The 25,927-nt window shown below is 44.7% G+C and overlaps 1 protein-coding gene across 1 annotated transcript in view; it reads right to left on the reverse strand.

The window, feature by feature from the left end:
- Positions 1 to 25,927, reverse strand: part of LOC139022605 (mitochondrial S-adenosylmethionine carrier protein-like) — a 109,006-nt gene that overhangs the window by 884 nt on the left and 82,195 nt on the right. The window contains exons 6-8 of the mRNA XM_070445822.1: positions 24,903 to 24,925; positions 21,790 to 21,858; positions 17,686 to 17,757 (exon numbers count right to left, since the gene is read on the reverse strand). Coding sequence (XP_070301923.1) covers positions 17,686 to 17,757; positions 21,790 to 21,858; positions 24,903 to 24,925 — 164 coding nt within the window. The remainder of the gene's footprint in view (positions 1 to 17,685; positions 17,758 to 21,789; positions 21,859 to 24,902; positions 24,926 to 25,927) is intronic.

The raw sequence follows: 25,927 nt of genomic DNA on the forward strand, positions 1-25,927 counted from the left end.
GTCAAAGAATCCAGCCACACAAGTCATAGACTGTTCTCTCTGCTATCACATGGCAAGTGGTACTGGAGCACCAAGTCTGGGACTAAAAGGCTCCTTAACAGTTTCTACCCCCAGACTTAAGACTGCTGAACACTTCATCAAATGGCTACCAGAACTATTTACATTGACCCCCTTATTTTATTCGTATTTTTTGCACTCTTGCACAGGCTCGATGTTCACTCACTGGATTCTAACCACACACACTCACACATACACTGACGTTCCAACACACACACACACACACACACACACACACCTCTACCTACATGTACATATTACATGAATTACCTCGACTAACTTGTACCCCTGCACATTGAGTTGGTACCAGTACTACTTGTATATGGTCCCGTGTGGCTCAGTTGGTAGAGCATGGCGCTTGCAACGCCAAGGGTTGTGAGTTTGATTCCCACTAGGGAAAATGTATACACAGATGACTGTAAATTGCTTTGGATAAAAGTGTCTGCTAAATGGCATATGTTATCTAGCCTTGTTATTTTATTGTGTTACTATTTTTCCTTTAGTTTAGCAAATTTTTCTTATATTATTTTTTTAAACTCTGCATTGTTGGTTAAGGCCTCGTAAGTATGCAATTCACAGTAAGGGCTACACCTGTTGTATTCAGTGCATGTGACAAAAAAAACATTTTATTTGATATCTCATAGAACAAAACGGATACGATTTTCGGACATTATTCCAAAACCGTATTCTTTGCCCATTCATTTTCCCCATAGGGATGGCGGAACGAACCAGAGATAACTCATTTCCGGGTTTTACGACTGCAGGCTGGTGACCTCTATGGGGTTTATTCACAAAACATGGCCCCGTTGTAAATGTACCACCTGTTTTTGGAAAAACAATTTTATTTTTATGCTTGCTCCATACTCTGGATGTTCACCAACACAATAGAGAGTTAAAGGTTGATATCTATTCAGGATGACATAGAGTATTGACCAGTTTTTAATACTGGGTAATGCAGGTGGTCAATTTAATTGTGGTATACCTTTAATACAACCCATTCGATGAGAGCTGGCTAAAAGTCCATTATTGTAGTTTGTCCATCCATCTGCATTCATGTGATGACAGTTGTGGTGACACAAATCCTCTAGTAAATTAGTGTATAATCCACCAGAATCACAGGCCCTAGGCCTCGGGTCCCATCTAGCACCGATGACACAGCCTGCAGGCACCCTTGGTGTGGTTGAAAGAAACTTGAAGCATCCGGTTTTCAGGGGAAAAGCAGAGAAGAGGCGAAGCCTGAAAAGCTGGATGCCTCCAGTTTCTGCTAACCCCGCACAAGCAATTATTTTATGCCTGCTAATTTAGCCTGCAAGTGGATGAGCCCATTATGCTTCTCTAATAGGCTATTTCTGGGGTGAATGGCTCCCTGGTAGCTTTTCAATGCAGGTGGTTATGTTCACCGTATCTCCATACTGAATAACAGAGGACCTTGGATGGTGAGGTCTGCCATTATTCTACCATTTAAAAACATGATTTCTATATACATTTATACACTATGAGGTTGGAATAATACTGTGAAATTGTTTGAAAAGACCACCTATTTCAGCCTGTTGTGGTGGGATGGAGTTTTGGACTGCCTGTGAAAACACCAGGCGGTAAATTAGTTAATAGACCTCTCGGGCCAATAACAGCTAGTTTTCCGTTTTTCCCTCCCACCCAGACCACTCCCAGACAGTCATAGATAAATTCTTGCTTGAGAAATTGCTCTTTGCTATGAAGCTAATTTTGTTTCTTTTTGACCATTTTAATTGAAAACAATCACAGTCAGGTACTTAATTGTGAGAGAAATTATTTGATATTGAGATAAAAATGGCTGCATTTTACCTTTAATTACCCAGCTTTAGACAATGAACTTCACCATCTGGAGACCTGGAGAAAGCGGTCACAAGGAACAAAAATAATCACAATAAGGTTCGTAGTATAAAAAGATGGCTTTTAGTACCATTTCCACTCACACGTGGTCATACAGTGTAGCTACTCTGGCTCGGAGGTGTACGTTTCTTTTGAAAGCGATCCGTGTTGTTAAATAACTGGAATTCAGGCAGTTAAACTCAATCTGCAGTGCACTGATGAGCAGGAATGCAGACCTCGGGGTAATGCGATCAGGGATGACTCGCCACAGGCACCAGGTGTTCCTCCTCGGGTCCCGGGGCCTGCAAGACGAGGGCCGGTTCAGGCTGGGACAGCACAGCACAGGGCCCTCCAGGGACAACCCTCTACTCTCCCATCTGCCCTCCCCTCTCCTCTCCCCAGGCCAAAGACAGGGCCTTTATAGCAGAGTGAGTTGGACCTTCTCATAGGCTCCCAGGAAGATAAATCCTCCCAGATTGATGGACGTGACTCGAGGTATACTGCCAGAAAACAGACTGAAAAGACAGACAGTTGCATCAGGTATTATGCACAGAGTAACATGCTATTTGCTTTAACTTGCTCCATGTTTCTCTGCTAACCTCTATGTTCTGAGAGAGCAGGGGCCTACTAAGATTATCTAGAATCAGTTTTATGGAACAGAGAGGCAGTTGTAGAAGGTAGGAAACAGAAAGGATGTTTTGGAGTCAGTTTTGGAAGCTAGGGGACTGGAGAGGCTGTTGATGTTGTGGGGGTCAGGGGATGTGACAGGCCTTGAGAGAGACAGTCCATGAGAGTGCGCCAGTCTCTCAAGACCCTTTTCCACACAGCTGTTTTATGGATTACTGCTGAACCCCTGCTGGAGCTCTCTCTCTCTGCATGACTGACGGCCAGTTGACATCCACACACGTCCCTCTACTGACCATCCGTACGGCCGTCCAGCAACAGCCCCCTCAACTGGCTCAGCTCACACACCCCGGATCAGCACAGCCATTCCTCTATCTCTTTTTCTCCCTCTTTCTCTCTCCCCCACTCTCTTGTACACACACACACCAGCATTTACTCTCTCTCCACTTCTCCCTCTCTCCCTACTGTCTGGACATATATTGGGTCCTGTCCATTGGACTGTTTTGTTGTTTACTGAGGAACCCCACCCTGACAATATGCCCCCCACACTCCCATGTCTGTCTGTCTGTCTGTCTTTCTGTCTGTCTGTCTGTCTGTCTTTAGACGGAGAAGATGGCTGACGTTTTATGTGCTCCCAACCGATTGTGTTTTTAAGTAACTTTTTTTGCGTTGTTTGTAACTTATTTTTTTACTTATTTTGTACATAATGTTGCTGCTACCATCTCTTATGACCGAAAATAACTTCTGAACATCAGAACAGCGATTATTCACCACGAACTGGCAGAAGCTTTTTTTTTTTTAACGAGTCCGACGAGCCCGATGTGAACGACGTAATGCTTTCCCAGGAACAGGCCCAAATCCCTGTAATTTGCGTGAAGAGACGACAGAGGAAAAGAGGACGGAGGTCAGGCTGCCTTCTGAGAAATCATATGCGATCTAATAAACCCCCCCTGCCTTCCGTTCTACTAGCTAACGTGCAATCATTGGAAAATAAAATCGACGACCTACTATGAAGATTAAACTACCAACGGGACATTAAAAACGGTAATATTCTTATGCTTCACGGATTCGTGGCTGAATGACGACATTATCAACATACAGCTGGCTGGTTATACGCTTCATCGGCAGGATAGAACAGCGACGTTTGGTAAGACAAAGGGTGGCGGACTGCATGTATGTAAGCAACAGCTGGTCCACGATATCTAAGGAAATCTCAAGGTTTTGCAACCTAAGGTAGAGTATCTCATGATAAGCTGTAGACCACATTAACTACCTAAAGAGTTTATCTGTATTTTTCGTATCTGTCTACATGCCACCACAGACCGATGCTGACACTAAGACCGCACTCAATGAGCTCTCCCTCGCTCTCCCTCGCTCTCCGTTTGGCAAATCTGACCATAATTTTATCCTCCTGATTCCTGATTACAAGCTAAAATTAAAGCAGGAAGCAATGCAAAAGTGGTCAGATGAAGCAGATGCTAAGCTACAGGACTGTTTTGCTAGCACAGACTGGAATATGTTCCAGGATTCTTCCTATGGCACTGAGGAGTACACCACATTGGTCATTGGCTTCATCAATAAGTGCATTGATGACGTTGTCCCCACCAGAAGCCATGGATTACAGGCAACATCCGCACTGAGCTGAAGGCTAGAGCTGCCGCTTTCAAAGAGCGGGACTCTAACCCGGAAGTTAATAAGAAATCCCGCTATGCCCTCGGACGAACCATCAAGCAGGCAAAGAGTCAGTAGAGGACTAAGATCAAATCGTACTACACCGGCTCCGACACTCGTCGGATGTGGCGGGGCTTGCAAACCATTACAGACTACAAAGGGAAGCACACCCGAGAGCTGCCCAGTGACATGAGCCTACCAGTAGCACTCAGGTCTGTAGACATGAAGTGCTTTGAAAGGCTGGTCATGGCTCACATCCACATCATTATCCCAGAAACCCTAGATCCACACCAATTTGCATACCACCCTAATAGATCCACAGATGATGCAATCTCTATTACACACCACACTGCCCTTTCCCACCTGGACAAAAAGAACACCTATGTGAGAATGCTATTAATTGACTACAGCTCAGCGTTCAACACCGTAGTGCCCTCAAAGCTCATCAATAAGCTAAGGACCCTGGGACTAAACAACTCCCTCGGCAACTGGATCCTGGACCTCCTGATGGGCCGCCCCCAGGTGGTAAGGGTAGGTAACAACAAATCCGCCACGCTGATCCTCAACACGGGCACCCTCAGGGGTGCTTTCTCAGTCTCCAACACCATCATTAAGTTTGCCGATGACACAACAGTGGTAGGCCTGATCACTGACAACGATGAGACAGCGTATAGGGAGGAGGTCAGAGACCTGGCCATGTGGTGCCAGGACAGCAACCTCTCCCTCAACGTGATCAAGACAAAGGAGATGATTGTGGACTACAGGAAAAGGAGGACCGAGCACGACCTCATTCTTATCGACGGGGCTGTAGTGGAGCAGGTTGAGAGCTTCAAGTTCCTTGGTGTCCACATCACCAACAAACTAACATGGTCCAAGCACACCAAGACAGTCGTGAAGAGGACACGACAAAACCTATTCCCCCTCAGGAGACTGAAAAGATTTGGCATGGGTCCTCAGATCCTCAAAAGGTTCTACAGCTGCCCAGTCGAGAGCATCCTGGCTGGTTGCATCACTGCCTGGTATGGCAACTGCTCGGTCTCCAACCGCAAGGCACTACAGAGGGTAGTGCGTACGGCCCAGTACATCACTGGGGCCAAGATTCCTGCCATCCAGGACCTCTATACCAGGTGGTGTCAGAGGAAGGCCATAAAAATTGTCAAAGATTCCAGCCACACTAGTCATAGACTGTTCTCTCTGCTACCGCATGGCAAGCAGTACTGGAGCGCCAAGTCTAGGTCCAAGAGGCTTCAAAACAGCTTCTACCCCCAAGCCATAAGACTCCTGAACATCTAATCAAATGGCTACCTAGACTATTTGCATTACCCCCCCCCCCCCTTTTACGCCACTGCTACTCTCTGTTATTATCTATGCATAGTAACTTTAAAAACTCTACCTACATGTACATATTACCTCAATTACCTCGACTAACCGGTGCCCCCGCACATTGACTCTGTACTGGTACCCCCTGTATATAGTCTCGCTATTGTTATTTTACTGCTGCTCTTTAACTGCTTGTTACTTTTATTTCTTATTCTTATTCATATTTTTTAAACTGCATTGTTGGTTAGGTGCTTGTAAGTAAGCATTTCACTGTAACCTGTTGTATTCGGCGCATGTGACTTATTAAACATTTTGTCTCTGTCTGGCTGTCTGTCTTGGCTCTGCTCTGGCCACTAGCAGCTCTAACTGCTCAGAGTGCTCTGGCTGCTCCAGGACTGGCCTACGTAACACACCAGGCCCCAGAGACCTGGGACACCTGTGGGCGCTGGGGTGATGGTGGGCTGGGGGAGGTTTTATGGCCCTCCATTTAGAAAACGGGGTCACAAATGGTCTAACCACGAACACATCAGTTTTGTCAACTGCAAATCTGTACAAGGTGCCAAGCATGTCAGGGATCATTCAACTATCTCAGCCATTCACGGAACTCCATGTTTAAGAATGCTCCAAGTTGGATTGGATGTTTTGGAGAGACTGTGCCGCGCGCGTGTGTGTGTAAATGCTTAAGCTCGAACAAATGAGGAAGGGGACATTTCTCAAAGCATGTCATCCTGCCCTTCAGTTTGCTCTTTGCAGAGTTATCACCTTTGACTGAAATAGAAGTTAGCACCCGCTGTGTGTGAATCTCAACCTTTTCCATCACACGCGTTACTCACACGCGTTACATATCAAAATATTGTACTCTTAAAAATGCACATGTGTTAGGCTGACAGCTTTGTTCCTAGAACAAATCAAGGAAAACAATAGTCAAAAATATAGTCACATTTTCAGTATCTGCACATGTGAACGCCTGTATTAGCACAGGTTCAGAACAGTTCTTCAGCGTTCTAAGATGATAAATTATCCAGACCACCTCCATATGTTCTGGCTCAGTCAGCTAGAACAGTTTGTCACATCCTGTCTGGGAGAAGCCCCACCTGTGGAACAGAATGGCTGAACTTCTTCCATCTTCCTCTGGGGCTCTCTGACTCATTGTGACATCAGCGGCCCACCAGCCACAGAGATCAGTCATGCACTGATCACTGGCCAATAACCTCTCAGCCTCCTGACCTCGCAGGCTAAAATTACCCTGAGGCCTCAGCAGGAGAGAGAGAGCTGATGATCAGCAGGAAGGCTTTGGTGTTAATCATGCTGAGAACCAGTGGTCTTAGATAAACCTCATCTCTTTTTGATCAGGAGCATTGATCTAAGAGACACACGTTTCTTCTCATGAATTATCTGCTCAAAGGGGGTGCGTTAATTTCACCTTCATCTGCACTAATGTGAAATAAATGGACAGTAGGCATTCACTAAACACTTTTCACTAGACCTATGTGACAATAAAACATATATTTATTAGAGCTTTCACCTTCTATGAGGTGACTATGGTGGAATCAAGGAGAACAGAAGGGTAGGCTATACTACAAAGCAGGATCAGTGAGTTAGCCAGCTAACTTAAATAAACAACCAGAAATTACTATGGATTTTCTGGTTTATTAAAGTGAAAGTGTGAGATTTTGACAATTAAGGCCTTTGTCTACTTACCAAGAGTCAGATGAACTCATGGATACTATTTGAAGGTTGTTGAAGGTAGTTTCGTGAGCCAATGCTAACAAACGTTAGTGCTAGTTAGCAAGCAACTTCCTTGAAACTACACTCAGAGACATACAAATGCTATCCATGAGTTCAGCTGACTCTGGGTAAGTATAAAAAATTGCTTAATTCTTTAGAGTCTAAGATGTTGGGGGTGCTAAGATGACACATGGAATTGTTTTAAGATGGTCATAATATGGATCATTTAGCTATTTGATTTTGAATTGTAGGACCCCTTTAGGTATAATTTTTTTTTTTTTTAATGATTTGATAAAATATACATTAAGCATTTAATACTTAAGCCCATAGAAACACATTGAATAACGCATTCATAAATGGCAAAAAGGACAGTCCAAAAATATATCATAAAAAACAAGGTTTGAAGTCTCTGTCCTAAATCTAGCAGATATATAAAAAAAAAATGAATATATTTCCTTTTTTTACACATACAGTGGCTTGCGAAAGTATTCACCCCCTTGGCATATTTCCTTTTTTTTTATCACCTTACAACCTGGAATTAAAATAGTTTTTGGGGGGGTTTGTATCATTTGATTTACACAACATGCCTACCACTTTGAAGATGCAAAATATTTTTATTGTGAAACAAACAAACAAAAAACAAAAAACTTGAGAATGCGTTACTATTCACCCCCCCAAAGTCAATACTTTGTAGAGCCACCTTTTGCAGCAATTACAGCTGCAAGTCTCTTGGGGTATGTCTCTATAAGCTTGACACATCTAGCCAATGGGATTTTTGCCCATTCTTCAAGGCAAAACTTCTCCAGCTCCTTAAAGTTGGATGGGTTCCACTGGTGTACAGCAATCTTTAAGTCACACCACAGATTATCAATTGGATTGAGGTCTGGGCTTTGACTAGGCCATTCCAATACATTTAAATGTTTGCCCTTAAACCAGTCGAGTGTTGTTTTAGCAGTATGCTTAGGGTCATTGTCTTGCTGGAAGGTGAACCTCCGTCCCAGTCTCAAAACTCTGGAAGACTGAAACAGGTTTCCCTCAAGAATTTCCCTGTATTTAGTGCCATCCATCATTCCATTAATTCTGACCAGTTTCCCAGTCCCTGCCGATGAAAAACATCCCAACAGCATGATGCTGCCACCACCATGCTTCACTGTGGGGATGGTTTCTCGGGGTGATGAAAGGTGTTGGGTTTGCGCCAAACATAGCATTTTCTTAGAATATATTTTATTTATTTTATTTTTATTTCACCTTTATTTAACCAGGTAGACCAGTTGAGAACAACTTCTCATTTACAACTGAGACCTGGCCAAGATAAAGCAAAGCAGTGCGACAAAAACAACGCAGAGTTACACATGGGATAAACAAACATACAGTCATTAACACAATAGAAAAATCTGTATACAGTGTGTGCAAATGTAGTAAGATTAGGGAGGTGAGGCAATAAATAGGCCATAGTGGCAAAATAATTACAATTTAGCATTAACACTGGAATGATAGATGTGCAACTAGAGATACTGGGGTGCAAAAGAGCAAAAATAAATAACAATATGGGGATGAGGTAGTTGGGTGGGCTCTTTACAGATGGGCTGTGTACAGGTGCAGTGATCGGTAAGCTGCTTTGACAGCTGATGCTTAAAGTTAGTGAGGGAGATATAAGTCTCCAGCTTCAGCGATTTTTGCAATTCGTTCCAGTCATTGACAGCAGAGAACTGGTAGGAAAGGCGGCCAAATGAAGAGTTGGCTTTGGGGATGACCAGTGAAATATACCCACTGGAGAGTGTGCTACGGGTGGGTGCTGCTATGGTGACCAGTGAGCTGAGATAAGGCGGGGCTTTACCTAGCAAATAATTATAGATGACCTGGAGCCAGTAGGTTTGGCGACGAATATGAAGCTAGTGCCAGCCAACGAGAGCATACAGGTCAAAGTGGTGGGTAGTATATGGGGCTTTGGTGACAAACCGGATGGCACTGTGATATACTACATCTAATTTGCTGAGTAGAGTGTTGGAGGCTATTTTGTAGGTAGCCAATTCTAGATTTAATTTTGGATTGGAGATGCTAAAGTTTACAGTCTAACCAGACACCTAGGTATTTGTAGTTGTCCACATATTCTAAGTCAGAACCGTCCAGAGTAGTGATGCTAGTCGGGCGGGTGAGGGCAGCGATCGGTTGAAGAGCATGCATTTAGTTTTACTAGCATTTTAGAGATGTTGGAGGCCACGGGAGGAGTGTTGTATGGCATTGAAGCTCGTCTGGAGGTTTGTTAACACAGTGTCCAAAGAAGGGCCAGATGTATATAGAACGGTGTCGTCTGGGTAGAGGTGGATCAGAGAATCACCAGCAGCAAGAGCGACATCATTGATATGTACAGAGAAAAGAGTTGGCCCGAGAATTGAACCCTGTGGTACCCCCATAGAGACTGCCAGAGGTCCGGACAACAGGCCCTCCAATTTGACACACTGAACTCTATCTGAGAAGTAGTTGGTGAACCAGGCGAGGCAGTCATTTGAGAAACCAACGCTGTTGAGTCTGCCGATAAGAATGTGGTGATTGACAGAGTCGAAAGCCTTGGCCAGGTCGATGAAGACGGCTGCACAGTACTGTCTTTTATCGATGGTGGTTATGATATTGTTTAGAACCTTGAGTGTGGCTGAGGTGCACCCGTGACCAGCTCAGAAACCAGATTGCATAGCGGAGAAGGTACGGTGGGATTCGAAATGGTCGGTGATCTGTTTGTTAACTTGACGTTTGACGACTTTAGAAAGGCAGGGCGGGATGGATATAGGTCTATAACAGTTTGGGACTAGTGTGTCTCCCCCTTTGAAGAGGGGCAGCTTACGAAAGAGAGGTTGAACAGGCTAGTAATAGGGGTTGCAACAACTGCAGCGGATAATTTTAGAAAGAGAAGGTCCAGATTGTCTAGCCCAGCTGATTTGTAGGGGTCCAGATTTTGCAGCTCTTTCAGAACATCAGCTATCTGGATTTTGGTGAAGGAGAAGCGGGGGTGGGGGGGGGGCAAGTTGCTGGMGGGGGATGTAGAGCTGTTGGCCGGGTTAGGGGTAGCCAGGTGGAAAGCATGGCCAGCCATAGAAAAATGCTTATTGAAATTCTCGATTATCGTGAACTTATTGATGGTGACAGTGTTTCCTAGCCTCAGTGCAGTGGGCAGCTGGGAGGAGGTGCTCTTATTCTCCATTGACTTTACAGTGTCCCAAAACTTTTTTGAATTTGTGCTACAGGATACAAATTTCTGTTTGAAAAAGCTAGCCCTTGCTTTCCTAACTGACTGTGTATTTTGGTTCCTAACTTCCCTGAAAAGTTGCGTATCGCGGGGGCTATTCAATGCTAATGCAGTACGCAAAAGGATGTTTTGTGTTGGTCAAGGGCAGTCAAGTCTGGAGTGAACCAAGGGCTATATCTGTTCTTAGATCTACATTTTTTGAATGGATGACCAAAAAGCTCAAATGTAGTCTCATCTGACCAGAGTACCTTCTTCCATATGTCTGGGGAATCTCCCACATGCATTTTGGCAAACACCAAACGTGTTTGCTCATTTTTTTCTTTAAGCAATGGCTTTTTTCTGGCCACTCTCCATAAAGCCCAGCTCTGTGGAGTGTACAGCTTAAAGTGGTCCTATGGACAGATACTCCAATCTCCGCTGTGGAGCTTTGCAGCTCCTTCATGGTTATCTTTGGTCTCTTTGTTGCCTCTCTGACTAACGCCCTCCTTGCCTGGTTTTGGTGGGCGGCCCTCTCTTGGCAGGTTTGTTGTGGTGCCATATTCTTTACATTTTTTAATAATGGATTTAATGGTGTTCCATGGGATGTTCAAAGTTAAGGATATTTTTTTTTACCCAACCCTGATCTGAAACCCCACCTCTTTAAGGAATACCTAGGATAGGATAAAGTAATCCTTCTCACCCCCCCCCCCCCTTAAAAGATTTAGATGCACTATTGTAAAGTGGCTGTTCCACTGGATGTCATAAGGTGAATGCACCAATTTGTAAGTCGCTCTGGATAAGAGCGTCTGCTAAATGACTTAAATGTAAATGTAATCTGTACTTCTCCACAACTTTGTCCCTGACCTGTTTGGAGAGCTCCTTGGTCTTCATGGTGCCGCTTGCTTGGTGGTGCCCCTTGCTTAGTGATGTTGCAGACTCTGGGGCCTTTCAGAACAGGACTTTATTAACTAATTGTGTGAATTCTGAAGGTAATTGGTTGCACCAGATCTTATTTAGGGGCTTCATAGCAAAGGGGGTGAATACATATGCATGCACCACTTTTCCGTTTTTGTTTTTGTGACTTTTTTGAAACAAGTTATGTTTTTCATTACACTTCATCAATTTGGTCTATTTTGTGTATGTCCATTACACGAAATCCAAATAAAAATATATTTAAATTACAGGTTGTAATGCAACAAAATAGGAAAAACACCAAGGGGGATGAATACTTTTGCAAGGCACTGTATTTAACCCAATTTTTGGGGTAGGCACAAAACTAACTTCATACTAAAAACGTAAAAACAGTACCGGTTACCTTCAGACGAGTCTCATGACAGAAAAACTTGAGAGTCTTCCCTTTACTAGGTAAAGCTCCACCTTATCTCAGCTCACTGGTCACCATAACAACACCCACCCGTAGCACGCGCTCCAGCAGGTATATCTCACTGGTCATCCCCAAAGCCAACTCCTCATTTGGCCGCCTTTCCTTCCAGTTCTCTGCTGCCAATGACTGGAACGAATTGCAAACATCGCTGAAGTTGGAGACTTATATCTCCCTCACTAACTTTAAGCATCAGCTGTCTGAGCAGCTTACCGATTGCTGCAGCTGTACACAGCCCATCTGTAAATAGCCCATCCAATCTACCTACCTCATCCCCATATTGTTTTTATTTACTTTTTTGCTCTTTTGCACACCAGTATTTCTACTTGCGCATCTGCTCATCTATCACTCCAGTGTTAATTTTCTAAATTGTAATTACTTGGCTACTATGGCCTATTTATTGCCTTACCTACTCACGCCATTTGCACACACTGTATATAGACTTTTTCTATTGTATTATTGACTATATGTTTGTTTATTCCATGTGTAACTCTATGCTGTTGTTTGTGTCACACTGCTTTGCTTTATCTTGGCCAGGTCGCAGTTGTAAATGAGAACTTGTTCTCAACGAGCCTACCTGGTTAAATAAAGGTGAAATAAAATAAAATAAAAATTGGACATGATTTTGAAAGAAACACACCTGCCTATATAATGTCCCACAGTTGACAGTGCAAGTCAGAGCAGAAACCATACCATGAAGTCCAAGGAAGTGTTCCTAGATCTCTGAGATATAATTGTGATGAGGCATATATCTGGGGAAGGGTATAAAACAGTGTTGAACGTTACCAAGAGCACAGTGGTCTCCGTCATTGGGAAATAAAACAATTATGGAACTACTCAGACTCTGCCTGGAGCTGGCTGTTCGACCAAACTGAGCAACCGGGAAGGAAGGACCTTGCGCAGGGAGGTGACGAAGAACACAATGACTTCTCTGACCAAATGACATAGTTCCTTCGCTGAGATGGAAGAACCTGCCAGAAGGACAGCAGTCTCTGCAGCACTTCACTAATCTGGGCTTTATGGGAGAGTGGCCTGACGGAAGCGATTCCTGAGAAAACTGGCAGATGACAGCATGCCTGGAGTTGCAAAAAAAAGGCACATGAAAGACTTTGAGAGCATAAGGCAAGAGATTATGTGGTCTGATGAGACAACATTTTTACTCTTTGGCCTGAATGCAAAGCGCTATGTCTAGAGAAAACCAGGCACAGCTCATCACCCATCTAACACCATCCCTACTGTGAATCATGGTGGTGGCAGCATCATGCTATGGGATGCTTTTCAGTGGAAGGGACTGGGAGACTGGTAAAAATAGATGGAACAACGAATGGAGCAAAATAGAGGCAAATCCTTGATGAGAACCTGCTTCAGAGTGCAAACGACCTTAGGTTTACATTCCAACAGGACAATGACCCAAAGCATACAGCCAAAGCAACACTGGAATGGCTTCAGAACAAGAATGTGAAAGTCCTTGAGTGGTTCAGCCAAAGCCCAGACTTGAATCGCTCATCGGTGTCAATTCTTATGTACTGTAAATGAGATATTTCTGTATTTCATTTTCAATATATTTGTAAAAATATCAAAAACCATGTTGCTTTCACATTGTCATTATGGGGTATTGTGTGTAGATGGGTCAGAGAAAAATTATATTTAATCCATTTTGAATTCAGGCTGTAACATAACAAAATGTGGAATAAGTCAAGTGGTATGAATACTTTCTGAAGGCACTGTAGGTCATGAGAAGAGGAGTGGACTTGGTGAACTCAGGTTGCCATTGTTTGTCTGTGTTTTGGCTTCATTCTGGTTGTGGTGGGGAAGTCCTGGCTGTTGTTGTGTTTTGGTTAGTGTGGTGAGGTTTGTAACATTGGTCTAACCCAGTTGTAAGGTACGCAGGCAGGGCTCCACAGGGCTCTGGGGCGCTGCAGACAGATGGAAGCACTTTATGGCTTCACTAGACTGCAATTGGGCCTATTACCATAATTATAGCTTTAAAGCCTCAGCAATTTGTAGCAGGCATGCTCCGGCGAAACTGCCAAGTCTTTTGCCCTATGGAATCACGGCCCTGCATTTCCCCCCTTCGGTTTTCCCAAAGAGACTGTGTATATCACTATCAGGGTAATGGATTTGTGGAATTCCTTCATGTTGTACAGATTATTGTGCTTGCTCCCTCAGCTGTACAGAAAACCTCCCACTGCAGATGGCTTATGAGTAAATTAAGATAATCAGTTGGAGGAGAAGAGAAGGAAAAAATAGCAGAAAAAGATAAACAAAATATCAAAGAGGGGAAACATCAAAGAATAGTCTTTGAATTAGGGGTGGGTTGCCGTGGCAGCCGGAAGGCTTAGGGTAGAGACTTTTCTACAGGGGATCCTTCTCGTCTACTGGAAATCTGCTCTAGAGAAATATGGCGGCTTCATGAGCATCAGAAGAGCCATGCAGTAAGCCCAACCCGTCCCTGATCTTCTCCTTCCCCAGCCGTGTGTGTTTAAGGAACCACCCTTGGGTTATTAAAAAGCCAGTTAATGTTGAATCAGAACCTCTTAACAACATAATTGCACTCTGATTAGATTCCATTACTACAGCCTATTAAAAATATATATTTGATAGTGCCTGAGAGAGGAGGGGAGAGAGAGGGAGAGAGTGTGTTTTTGGCACCGTCCCAAACAAAATCTGCTATTAACATCAAGGCCTGTAGATCTTAACTAAATGATGGCTGCTCATATACAAACTGGCCTATTATTCACAGGGCTGTTTGGTTTAGGGCTGGCAGCCCAGCACTCCCTCCTGACCTGGCCTTTTCTTTAGGAGAAGTCATAAACACATCACACATTCAGCTCCACACAAAGCTTACCGTTGGCCCCACTAATGTCTTAATCAATAAGACTGTTCAGACAAGTTATGTTTCTCGGAAAGCTCTTATTTCTCCTTTTTCAGGTTTCTGCTCTGTTTGTCCCCTCACTAGTGTTCCTACCATCAGGCAAACCTGATTATGCAAGGAACGGTAGCACTTTAAATCAGATAATGCAAAGTCAGACATTTTAAACAGGCTAAGATAAATGGTTTAAGAAATGAAAAACACATTTGTCATTCAGCAAGAGAGACACTTTTTGAAATGTGTGCATAGGAACAGAAGGCTACACCAGCCTAGTTCTCAGGTTCCCCCAGAACGGCAGCGCGTGATGGGCCATACTCAACCTGTCAAGCCCCTACTCTTCCACACATCTAGCATCACCAGTAGAATGTTTCTACTCGCTACACTAGTCCTGAGAGAGAGAGAGAACAGAGGAGAAAGAGAGAGAAAGTGAGAGAGAGAATTAACAAATAGAGGCGTAATGATGGATGGATGGATTGTCTTCTCCACTTTGTGCCACTTGGACAGACACCCTGTGTAGTTTTCCTCTTCCGCCTTCCCTCGTCTCTCTCGTCCCATCTTTCCCTTCACTGACATCTGTGGCAGCACATGTGACACCCATAACAACCCACCACCCACACCCCACCTGTTGCAGTTTTATGCCAGAGGTCTTGATTGGGGGAGTTGGGTGAGGAGTGGAGAGAGGCTGAGAAGTGGTTTTAACCGTGAGGAGGGGAAGGACTAGCGACGGAAAAGAGGATGGAGGGAGTAAAGACAGGAGAAGAGTGTGTGTGTGATGTGTCCAGCAGTAATACTTTTGACCCTAATTATTTGTGAAATCACAGGGGAATCCTGTGGATTCCTACATGTGATTTGTCTCATTCTCCCCTGTTTCTATTGGAGGGGCTGAGAAGAAACCCCTCTCTCCTTTACTTGTCCCACAAGTCTTCTTTTCCCTCGGCCACAGACAGCCCACTCAGAACAGGCCTACGCTGACATGTACATTCTCCCTCTCTCTATTTGGCTCTTATTCCCTCTGTCCATTCCTCTGACCCATGTCCCCTCATTCCCTCTGTCCATTCCTCTGACCCACGTCCCCTCGTTACATTTGTTACTAGATGTATTTGCTGCATCTAGGGACCTGTTGTACACTCTTAGAAAAAAGGGTTCTTCGGCTGTCCCCATAGGATAACACATTTTGGTTCCAGGTAGAACTATTTTTGGTTCTAGGTAGAACTCTTTATGGTTCCAGGTAGAGCTCTTTTTGGTTCCAGGTAGAACTCTTTTTGGTTCCATGTAGAACCATCTGTGTAAAAGGTTCTACATGGAACTCAAAGGGGTTCTACCTGGAATCAAAAAAGGGTTCTTCAAAGGGTTTTCCAATGGGGACAACCAAAGATCCCTTTTAGGTTCTAGATAGAACCTTTATTTTCTAAGAGTGTACTGTAGCAGTGGGGTTCACTGCTGGATATGTACCATCTCTCTGGCTTCTGTTGTTCCTCCTTTCGCCTCCTCCAGTTCCCTTAACCCATGTCGTAGACATAGACAGGTCAGTCAGAAAGTTAGTCATGGGTGAAGGTGGGACATGTTATAGCAGTAGGCTCCAGAGGCAGGGATGTGCCAGGCTCAGACTGGGGACCTGTTGTACACAGTGGCAGTGGGTACAGGTTTCAGTGGGCAGTGCTATGTGTGCCAGGCTGTGGGCAGTGCAGCGTGGTAAGAGTCCTGTTCTGTGTTTTTACAGGTTCAGTTGGCCACTGAGGAACAGTCCGAGACTTCTCTCTGAGCCAGCATCCAGCAGGCCTACCCCTGTCCCAACCAACATTGCCCTGGCCTGGCCTTGGCTCTGCACAACACAGCTCTTTCATTCTGCCAACCAACCAGCCACGGAAATAAACTTTTCATCTGCAACAGGAGGAAACTAATGTGACAAGCTCCAACACCGCCATATCCCATCAACACCACTCCTTCCCTCCTCCCCTACTTGTCTCTCCCCCCACGCCTCAGTCCTGTCTGGGCTTGTGCAACAGGCGTGCAAGGCCAGGGTGAGGGAGAGAAGGGAAATGAACTACTTTAGGGGATCATATATGGCTTTTTATAGAGGCTCTGAACATGCTACACTGTGTGTGTGTTTTAGCACTTGTCAGAAACATGCACTGGTCTAACAACCAGTTAATATTACATCAATGAAAGCCAAAGTGACCTCACCCCTAACTTTATAACCCCTGCTAAAACACGTTTATGGCAAATGTTATGACACATTATGCAGCATCTTCACACAAGAGCCATGTCAAACCAACTGAAGTGTTACAGAGTACAAAGTAGTACGGAACAGTCTGTCTTATCCAAGGACACAGAGGGGGCGGGGGAGGCTGGGGGGTGCACCTGAACTCACAACACCCCCACTAACATAACACAGAGAGACACTAACCAGTCAGGGCAGTCAGACAAACACAGAAGCTAGCAGAGTAAACGCCTGGAGAGAAACCCAGGACAGGACAAGCCGAGCAGAGCCCAGCACACAGAGCCCAGCACACAGAGCCCAGCGCTAGGCTAATACAATGACACTAGCCTTCTGTTCCTGCTCTCTCGGAGAGAGATGAGAGGCCTGTCTGCTCTGTCTGATCCAATGGAAACTACTCTGGCCTGTCCAGATGTACTACAGCTAACATTAAATTATCCACACAAACATGTCCACGGAACACTGTCCATTCAACACTGGGCTGTGGAGAACACAGAGGGAATGTGCGTGTCACCACTGTCCCTGAGTAACCCTACTCTGTTCCGCTCTCCATGGGAGTGCATCTCTTCTGAGCTTTGACTACATTAAGGAACTGCAGTTCACTGTGAGGCTTTCCATCTGTGAGGCATCAGACAGACAGAACAGCACAGACAGACAGACAGACAGACAGACAGACAGACAGACAGACAGCAGTGTTGAACAGTATTGTAGCTGGCCTGTGTGGTGTGTGGTGTGGGTCTTACCTTGTCCAACATGATCCTGTTCTTAGCCACGTCCAGAGGATTAGTGACGAACGCTTCTATTCCAGCGCATAACTGACACACACATACACACAAAATGAGTGCACTGCAAACATTTCTGTTCTCTAATGACAAATACATAAAAGCTCTCTTATGGCCTTCCTATGCAATATTACCAGAATTGACATCAATCTAATATTTGGCTACATTTCATGATTCAATAGGATACATTGAGACTCTCAAAATATGTGTTTCCCCAATACAGGCCCATCCCCATTCCTGGACCAGATGCACTTCTCCTCCAGCTCCACTGTCACAATGAGGCCCACGCCTCACTAAACACACACTGTCTGTCTCAGTCTGTCAGTAGCACCCCTCTCCTCCCATCCATGGCTGCTCTTCTTTATGCACAGCTAGAAGAGTTGTTACCCCACTCATCTCCCCCTCTACCCAAACCCAGGCCAAGTTGGAGGCCCTGTATGCTGAAGGTTCCAAGGATGTTCCCATTAAGAGGAGAGGAGGGGGAGAAGAGTTGCAAAACCCCCTTTACCCCCTCAGTGTGTCTCTGTCTGACTGACTATCCTCCAGTCTACGCTACATAGCAACTGGTGTCAGTAAACAGGGACATATGTGCTACTGAATAGCAGTGAGGGAGAGGAGCTGACTGACGCTTGGCCATGGAAATGTCATACATGTAAATGTTATAGGTTTCCAAAAACCCTTTCTGAATGCATGGGGACGTTCACCATTGTGTTAAGCACTGTATGGAGAATTTGTATGGATTTGACTAGCTGGGAGTGCGTAGTAGACTTCTTTGACTTCATTTTCGCCGGTGTAAGGAAGCTTTACTTGCCCAACCCTCTCCAAGGATACTGTAGACTCTGTGTTAATAAAACATACTGGATACTACTATATCCTCATGGTATCCATGCAAATCTGATACATTTGGGCTCTTGAACTGGCGTAAAATCACATGAATGCATCCACATTACGATCAAGGTTAAATGCAAATCAGTCAATGAAGTGATTTTAGCTCAACCCAACTTAGTGGTCTGGCAATGAAGCTGTCGTTTCAACAGGCGGGTCATAGGTAAGAGACAGTGCCATTATGGGTCTCTTACCCATAATGGACACACCGACTCATTCAAGGGTTTTTCTTTATTTTCACTATTTTCTACATTGTAGAATAATAGTGAAGACATCAAAACTATGAAATAACACATATGGAATAACCATGTAGTAACAAATCAAAATATATTTTATATTTGAGATTCTTCAAAGTAGCCACCCTTGGCCTTGATAACAGATTTGCACACTCTTGGTATTCTCTCCACCCGCTTCATGAGGTAGTCACCTGAAATGCATTTCAATTAACAGATGTTCTTTGTTAAAAGTTAATTTGTGAAATTTCTTTCCTTCTTAATGCATTTGAGCCAATCCGTTGTGTTTTGACAGGGTAGGGGGGTATACAGAAGACAGCCCTTTGGTCAAAGACCAAGTCCATATTATGGTAAGAACAGCTCAAATAAGTAAAGCGAAACAACAGTCCATCATTACTTTAAGACATGAGGGTCAGTCATTCTGGAAAATTTCAAGAACTTTGAAAGTTTCTTCAAGTGTAGTCGCAAAAACCATATGATGAAACTGTCTCTCATGAGGACTGCCAAAGGAAAACAAGCCTTGCTTGGGACAAGAAACATGAACAATGGACATGAGACCGGTGGAAATCTGTCCTTTGGTCTGATGAGTCCAAATATGCGATTTTTGGTTCCAACCGCAGTGTCTTTGTGAGACGCAGAGTAGGTGTGGTTCCCACCGTGAAGCTAGGAGGAGGAGGTGTGCCGGTGTGGGGGTGCTTCACTCTCTGTGATTTATTTAGAATTCAAGGTACACTTAACCAGCATGGCTACCACAGCGTTCTGCAGCGATATGCAATCCCATCTGCTTTGCTCATAGTGGGACTATCATTTGTTTTTCAACAGGACAATGACCCAACACACCACCAGGCTGTGTAACGGCTATTTGACCAAGGAGAGTAATGGAGTGCTGCATCAGATGACCTGGCCTCCACAATCACCTGACCTCAACCCAATTGAGATGGTTTGTGATGAGTTGGACCGCAGAGTGAAGGAAAGGCAGCCAACAAGTGCTCAGCATATGTGGGAACTCCTTCAAGACTGTTGGAAAAGCATTCCTCCTGAAGCTGGCTGAAAGAATGCAAAGATTGTGCAAGCTGTCTTCAAGGCAAATGGTGGCTACTTTGAAGAATCAAAAATCTAGAATATATTTCGATTTGTTTAACGCTTTTTTGGTTACTATATGATTAATTACGTGTTATTTCATAGTTTTGATGTCTTAACTATTATTCTACAATGTAGAAAATAGTGAAAATAAAGAAAAACCCTTGAATGAGTAGGTGTGTCCAATCTTTTGACTGGTACTGTATGTTGAATGGAACACACATACTTTATAAGGCATGATATGGGGAAGTGGACTGAAACCTGGGCATCACTCTTGGTCCTATGTCTGTTGTGCAGGGAAAACAACTCAACTCAGAGCTTGTGCTGTCTCCTCCTCTCTCATTCTGGCCTGCTCTCTCCTCTCTATCCCATCTCCTTCTTATTTTCTACCTCCTCCTCTCCAGAGGTGGAAAAAGTACCCAATTGTCATACTTGAGTAAAAGTATAGATACCCTAATAGAAAGTTATTCAAGTAAAAGTGTAAGTCAGCCGGTAAAGTACTACTTGAGTAAAAGTCTAAAAGTATTAGGTTTTTAAATATGCTTAAGTATCAAAGTAAATGTAATTGCTAAAATATACTTAAGTATCAAAAGTAGAAATACAAGTATAAATAATGAAAAATTCCTTATATTAAGCAAAGCAGACGGCACCATTTTCTTGTTTTTAAAATGTATGGACAGCCAGCGGCACACTCCCACACTCAGACATTATTTACAAAAGATTAATTTGTATTTAGTGAGTCCACCAGGCCAGAGGCAGTAGGGATGACCACGTGTTCTCTTAATATGTACTTGAATTTGATCATTTTCCTGTACTGCTAAGAATTCAAAATGTAACTAGTACTTTTGGTTGTCATGGAAAATGTATGTAAAAAGTACAATATTTTATTTAGGAATGTGGTGAAGTTAAAGTAAAGGTTGTCAAAAATATAAATAGTAAAGTACAGATACCCCAAAAAACAACTTAAGTAGTACTTTAAAGTATGTTTACTTAAGTACTTTACACCACTGCTCCTCTCTTATTCCCTCTTTACTTCTGGCTTGCTCCTCACCTCTCAATCAATCTCTCCCTCTACCCCCCCCCCCCCCCCCCCCCCCCCCCCCTATCCCCAGTGTGTGTTTAATACCAGGTGGGGTGGCTTATTGTCCATGTCTCTGGTCCTCAGGGTGCAGTGTCCAGTCCAAGCCCCAACCCAACCACAGCTCCCATCAATCTGCTTTCTTCTGGCCTGTCACACATACCGGTACTCAAGGTTATGGCCCAACTCTCTCTGTCTCTTCTTCTACTCTCTGTGTCTGTCTCCCTCTTTGTGTCTGTATCGGTCTCTCTCTCTGTTACTCATGCACTCTCTCAACTCTCCACCGCTCCTCCCTCTCTTTCTCCCTCTTTCGTTCCACCTCCCTCTCTCCGCACAGGCCTCACTGCTCAGGGGGTCAGACAGCTGCACAGGCCTCAGTCCCAAGGGCAGGCCCTTCTCCCCCTCTCATGGTCTCTCCTCTCTTCTCCTCCTCCTCTCCTCCTGTCCTCTGGGCCCCTGATGCTCATCTGTTCTGAGACACAACACTGAAACCTAGCCCTGTAAGTGTGGAGCACTTACTGACGCGTCTGAGTCAATCGACCAATAACTCTACCCCTATCTACAGCAAAAACAATCAATCAAACCAGTGCCTTATCTTTTTTCTACCGTTTCTTTTATTTTCAGACCTGTGCCGCAAGTGAAAGACTGTGCCAACTGAGGCAACCTGTGTGGAATTCTTCAGGAATGTGGCTTCGGTAAACTTTCTATATTTCCTGGCCCTCTACCATCCAACTCTCCCCCCATCCCTCTCTCTCTGCCTTTCCCAAAGCAGCATATAATCCTCTGCACCGCAAAAGCTCCGCACACTGCAGCCTGCCAAAAAAAGGGTGTGTGACCTTGCCTCCATGACCACTGAGTCTGAGAGTGAGAGCTAGGGAGAGAGAGCGAGAGGAGAGAGAGAAGAAGAGAGAGAGAGAGAAGAGAAGAGAGAGAGCAAATGAAGGAGAAAGAGTTAAAGAGAGAGAGGGTTGGTTCTAAGAGTTATCAGGCGCATTAAAAACATCTCAAACCTCATCGGAATCGGCCTGGGCTGGGAACACAAATGGCACAGCTATTTTTGTGTACTCTCTCCGTCTTTGGAGTGATGTCATTCACTCTTTTCCCAAGCACATTACAGGACAAGAAAGAGAGGGAAGGAGAAAGGGAAGACATAAAAAAAAGTCCCAGAGACGAGGACTGCAGTAAAGGTCCCCAAAATTCCTTAGCTCAGCAGAAAAGGCCTGGCTGATAAAGTTATACTGTACTCATAATATGAGAACATAATCATTTACTTGGAGAAGAGAAGCTAAGCACTTATATTATCATATTAATGGAGGTTAAGTCTCATCCAAGTCAACAGGGAACAGAATGGAGCCAGCTGAAGAGAACTGTCTGCAGTCTATGCTATCTTGCCAGAGTTAAGAAAACAACATTTGTTCAATATTCACCATGGAGCTTATGGATTTGGACCAGCTCATGCCTCTGTGTTCCATATTTCTGTGTTGATGCTCAAATTAGTGTAACATGAGGCGCTAGCTGGGCCAACGTCCTATAAAACAGGTTTGAACTGGAACCTCAACTAATACCTCACCCCTAGCTAATTACACAATACCTCACCCTAGCTAATTACACAATACCTCACCCCTAGCTAATTACACAACCTATACTTGTCTTTTTGGGGTTGCTGTAAAAACAAACAATCATTCCCTCCCAACGCTGGTGGCATGGCAGGACTGATGCTGTTGAATTGTGTTGGATTCTGGCGTAGAGTTCTGGTTTAAGTTGGGCTGCAGGTTCTGCCAAGGACTACAGATAATTCCTGGTCTTTCTGAAAACACATTGTGATAGTTTTGGTTGCTCTAGAATAGATGAAGCAGGGATGATTGCTGCAATTGAGGAACAGCATGAATAATTACAAATATGAATCCCCATGCAAACTTAATCTCTAGCATACATGCCCTCTTTATATAAACACACACACACACACACACACACACACACACACACACACACACAACACACACACACACACACACACACACCACACACACACACACACACACACACACACCACACACACACACACACACACACACGACACACACACACACACCACACACACACACACACACACACACACACAAAAGTACACACACCACATAAACATGCACACACACATGTACACACAAGTACACGCATACAGTACACACACTCAAATCAAATACACACACAAATACACAAACCCCAAAACACCCTTGCACAGTGTGGAGAGCTGGGAGAGCTGTCAAAGTACAGTACATGGTTGGGGTGTGTCATGTGTATTCCATTAGGTTGCAGATTAAAAGGGAGACTTTGTTTTCCACATCAAAGGCCTGTATGTGTGGTGGGAAGCCTCTCAACTCTCTCTCTTCTCCTTCATGAATAACGATTAGAGGTAAATCTGCCTGGTCATGGAGAATAGACCTACCTCATTCTCATTCTCCTCTATGTGTGTGTGTGTGTGTGCGCTCATGTGTGTGTGTGGTCCCTTAGACTTATGTGGTGTGTTTCAGTCTTATGGTTTTAGTAATGATTACATACTACATCAGTGATAATAAGCTGTGTTGGTTTGGTGGGCTATGGGAGGGGGACACGACATCTGTGTGTTGGTGGTGTTTTTGTGGTCAGAGGGCATGCCGTGTGGGTTTGGTGATTGCTCTGGTTAATTTGTTGAGAGAATGTGATTTACAGGGGGCTAAATCCTAATGTGTGCAAGTTTGACTGAAAATCATGCAATGATGTCAGTGAGATTTTAGCATGGACGTTTGAGTTGTGTGTACATTTCTCAGTATAGATTGATCCCATAGTGTGCAAGTGGAATGAATCACGGCTCTGCTGATCTGTACTGGTTGGGTGACGTGTGAGGAGCTCTTGGAGTCTGCTGACAGCTGTTCTGTGCTGGCTGTGATGCTGGCTCCGTATGAAACAGAAATAAAAGGCTGTAACGCAGCACATTTCTACCCCCGGAGCAGATGTGGAGCTCAGGGTGAGAATGCCACACACAGATACACACATATAAACTCACATAGTCTCCTGGCTCTCCCAACAGCCAAAAAATACCTATAAATGGTAGCTAGCTATTCGTTTTATTTTTCTTGAGTTTCACTCTATTGTCCCCTCTACACGTTTGTGGGTTTTTTAGGTCAGGGATCTCAAGGAGAGACTGCAATTTACCCAGGCTGTTAGGGGAGAGGAGAGGTGTGAGAGGCAAGAGGAGATAAGAGAGGATGGGAGAGGAGAGCGAAAAGGTGGAGAAGGGCCAGATTCCAAAGCTGGCCTGTCCAGTTGAACTCTTCCCTAACGACTGTGTGCAGATAGCCTGGAGTGCAGGCCTTTGAGAGGGTGACAAAGAGGGGCTTGTGAATGATACGTCTTATTCTGGAGCACTTCCGTCTCCTGCTCCCCCCACAGCTGTGTGGCCCATTGTCCCCCCTCCCTCCCCTCCTGATCTGTCCACGCTGTGCTGCCCGTTTGGGCCTAATGTTAATGGAATGTTCTGAAGCCCGCACCCGGAGACATGATGTCACCCTCACTAATGCTGTCTTTTCAAAGAGAAATGGCTTTTGTGTGTCCAGGGCCAGACAATGGAGAGAAGGAGGAAGAGAGACCGAGGTTGAGAGAGAGCTAGAAAGAGAGAGAGAGGGAGAGAGAGACGGTTGACCATGCTAGAAGTGGATGACTAATTGCAGCTCCATTTGATTGTAGCCGTGGTGACCCATTAAACGAGGGTGTAATTTCCTATTTTGTACTGTCCAGGAGATATGGCCTAGTAGGGCCGACTCAGCTGTAAATGTGTCAGAACATAAGCAGCCTATTATGACTTTACTGCACCATCATTACAGGGACAAATTACAGCACAAAGAGACAGAGAGGAGGATGCATACCGTTACATACTCCCACAGTGGAACTGGACCAGAGAGAATGTGATTGGAAAATAAAGAAAAACAGAAATGTGATAAATACAACCTGTCATTATCAATCAATATGTAATATTTATAACAACTCTTTCAAATAATCTTGAAGACAAGAAAATGTCAGACCAAAAGCCTATCAAACACCTTGGTAAGAATGACAAGACTATTCCTGGTACACAACCAAATGAACTATGTCCCTTCCTTTGGAGTTGTGACTTTTCTATGGCTTTACATGGTCAAAGGTCACAATGATTCTCATGGTGCAATCCATAACACAAGACATTGGAAAAGTGAATGATGTCATGAGCATATCCTTATTTCACAGCAGAGCCATGCTAGTACTCCCGCTGTCCTGAGGTCAGCTGTATGACATCATGTCATCCACACGGGCAGGACGGGATTTACTGGATCTGGACCATGGAGAGATGGAGGTAGGGTGGAGAGATGGAGGTAGGGTGGAGAGATGGAGGGCTAGAGAGATGGAGGTAGGGTGGAGAGATGGAGGTAGGGTGGAGAGGTGGAGCAGGTGAGGCTAGAGAGACTGGATGGTGGCGGGTGGGGAGATGGAAGGTCAGGGCCGGTAGGAGAGATGGAAGGTTGGTAGAGACGTATAACGGAGCGGTGCGGACGAGAAACGGAGGTAGAAGAGGAGAAAGGAGGTAGGTGGAAGAAATGGAGGTTAGCGGTTGGAGAGGTGGAAGGCGCAGGAGGTGAGAGATAGGTAGAAGAGGCAGCAGATGGAGGTCGGCGGTGGAGGGCGCAGGCGCTGAAATGGGGTAGGGTGGAAGAGCATGGAGGTAGGGTGGAAGAGGATGGAAAGGAAGGGTGGGGGGGCACGAGGATAAACAGTAAGATGGCACGGGGCTGCGAGAGGCTGGGGCAGGGCTGGAAGAGATGGAGGTAGAGAGGAGAGATTTGGAGGTTAGGCGGTGGAGAATAGGGTCGGAGAGAAGATGGATGGAAGGCGCGATGAGAGGGACAACAAGGCAAATGGA

This window comes from Salvelinus sp. IW2-2015, linkage group LG11, assembly GCF_002910315.2.
Source record: "Salvelinus sp. IW2-2015 linkage group LG11, ASM291031v2, whole genome shotgun sequence".
NCBI classification, from domain to species: Eukaryota; Metazoa; Chordata; class Actinopteri; order Salmoniformes; family Salmonidae; genus Salvelinus; species Salvelinus sp. IW2-2015.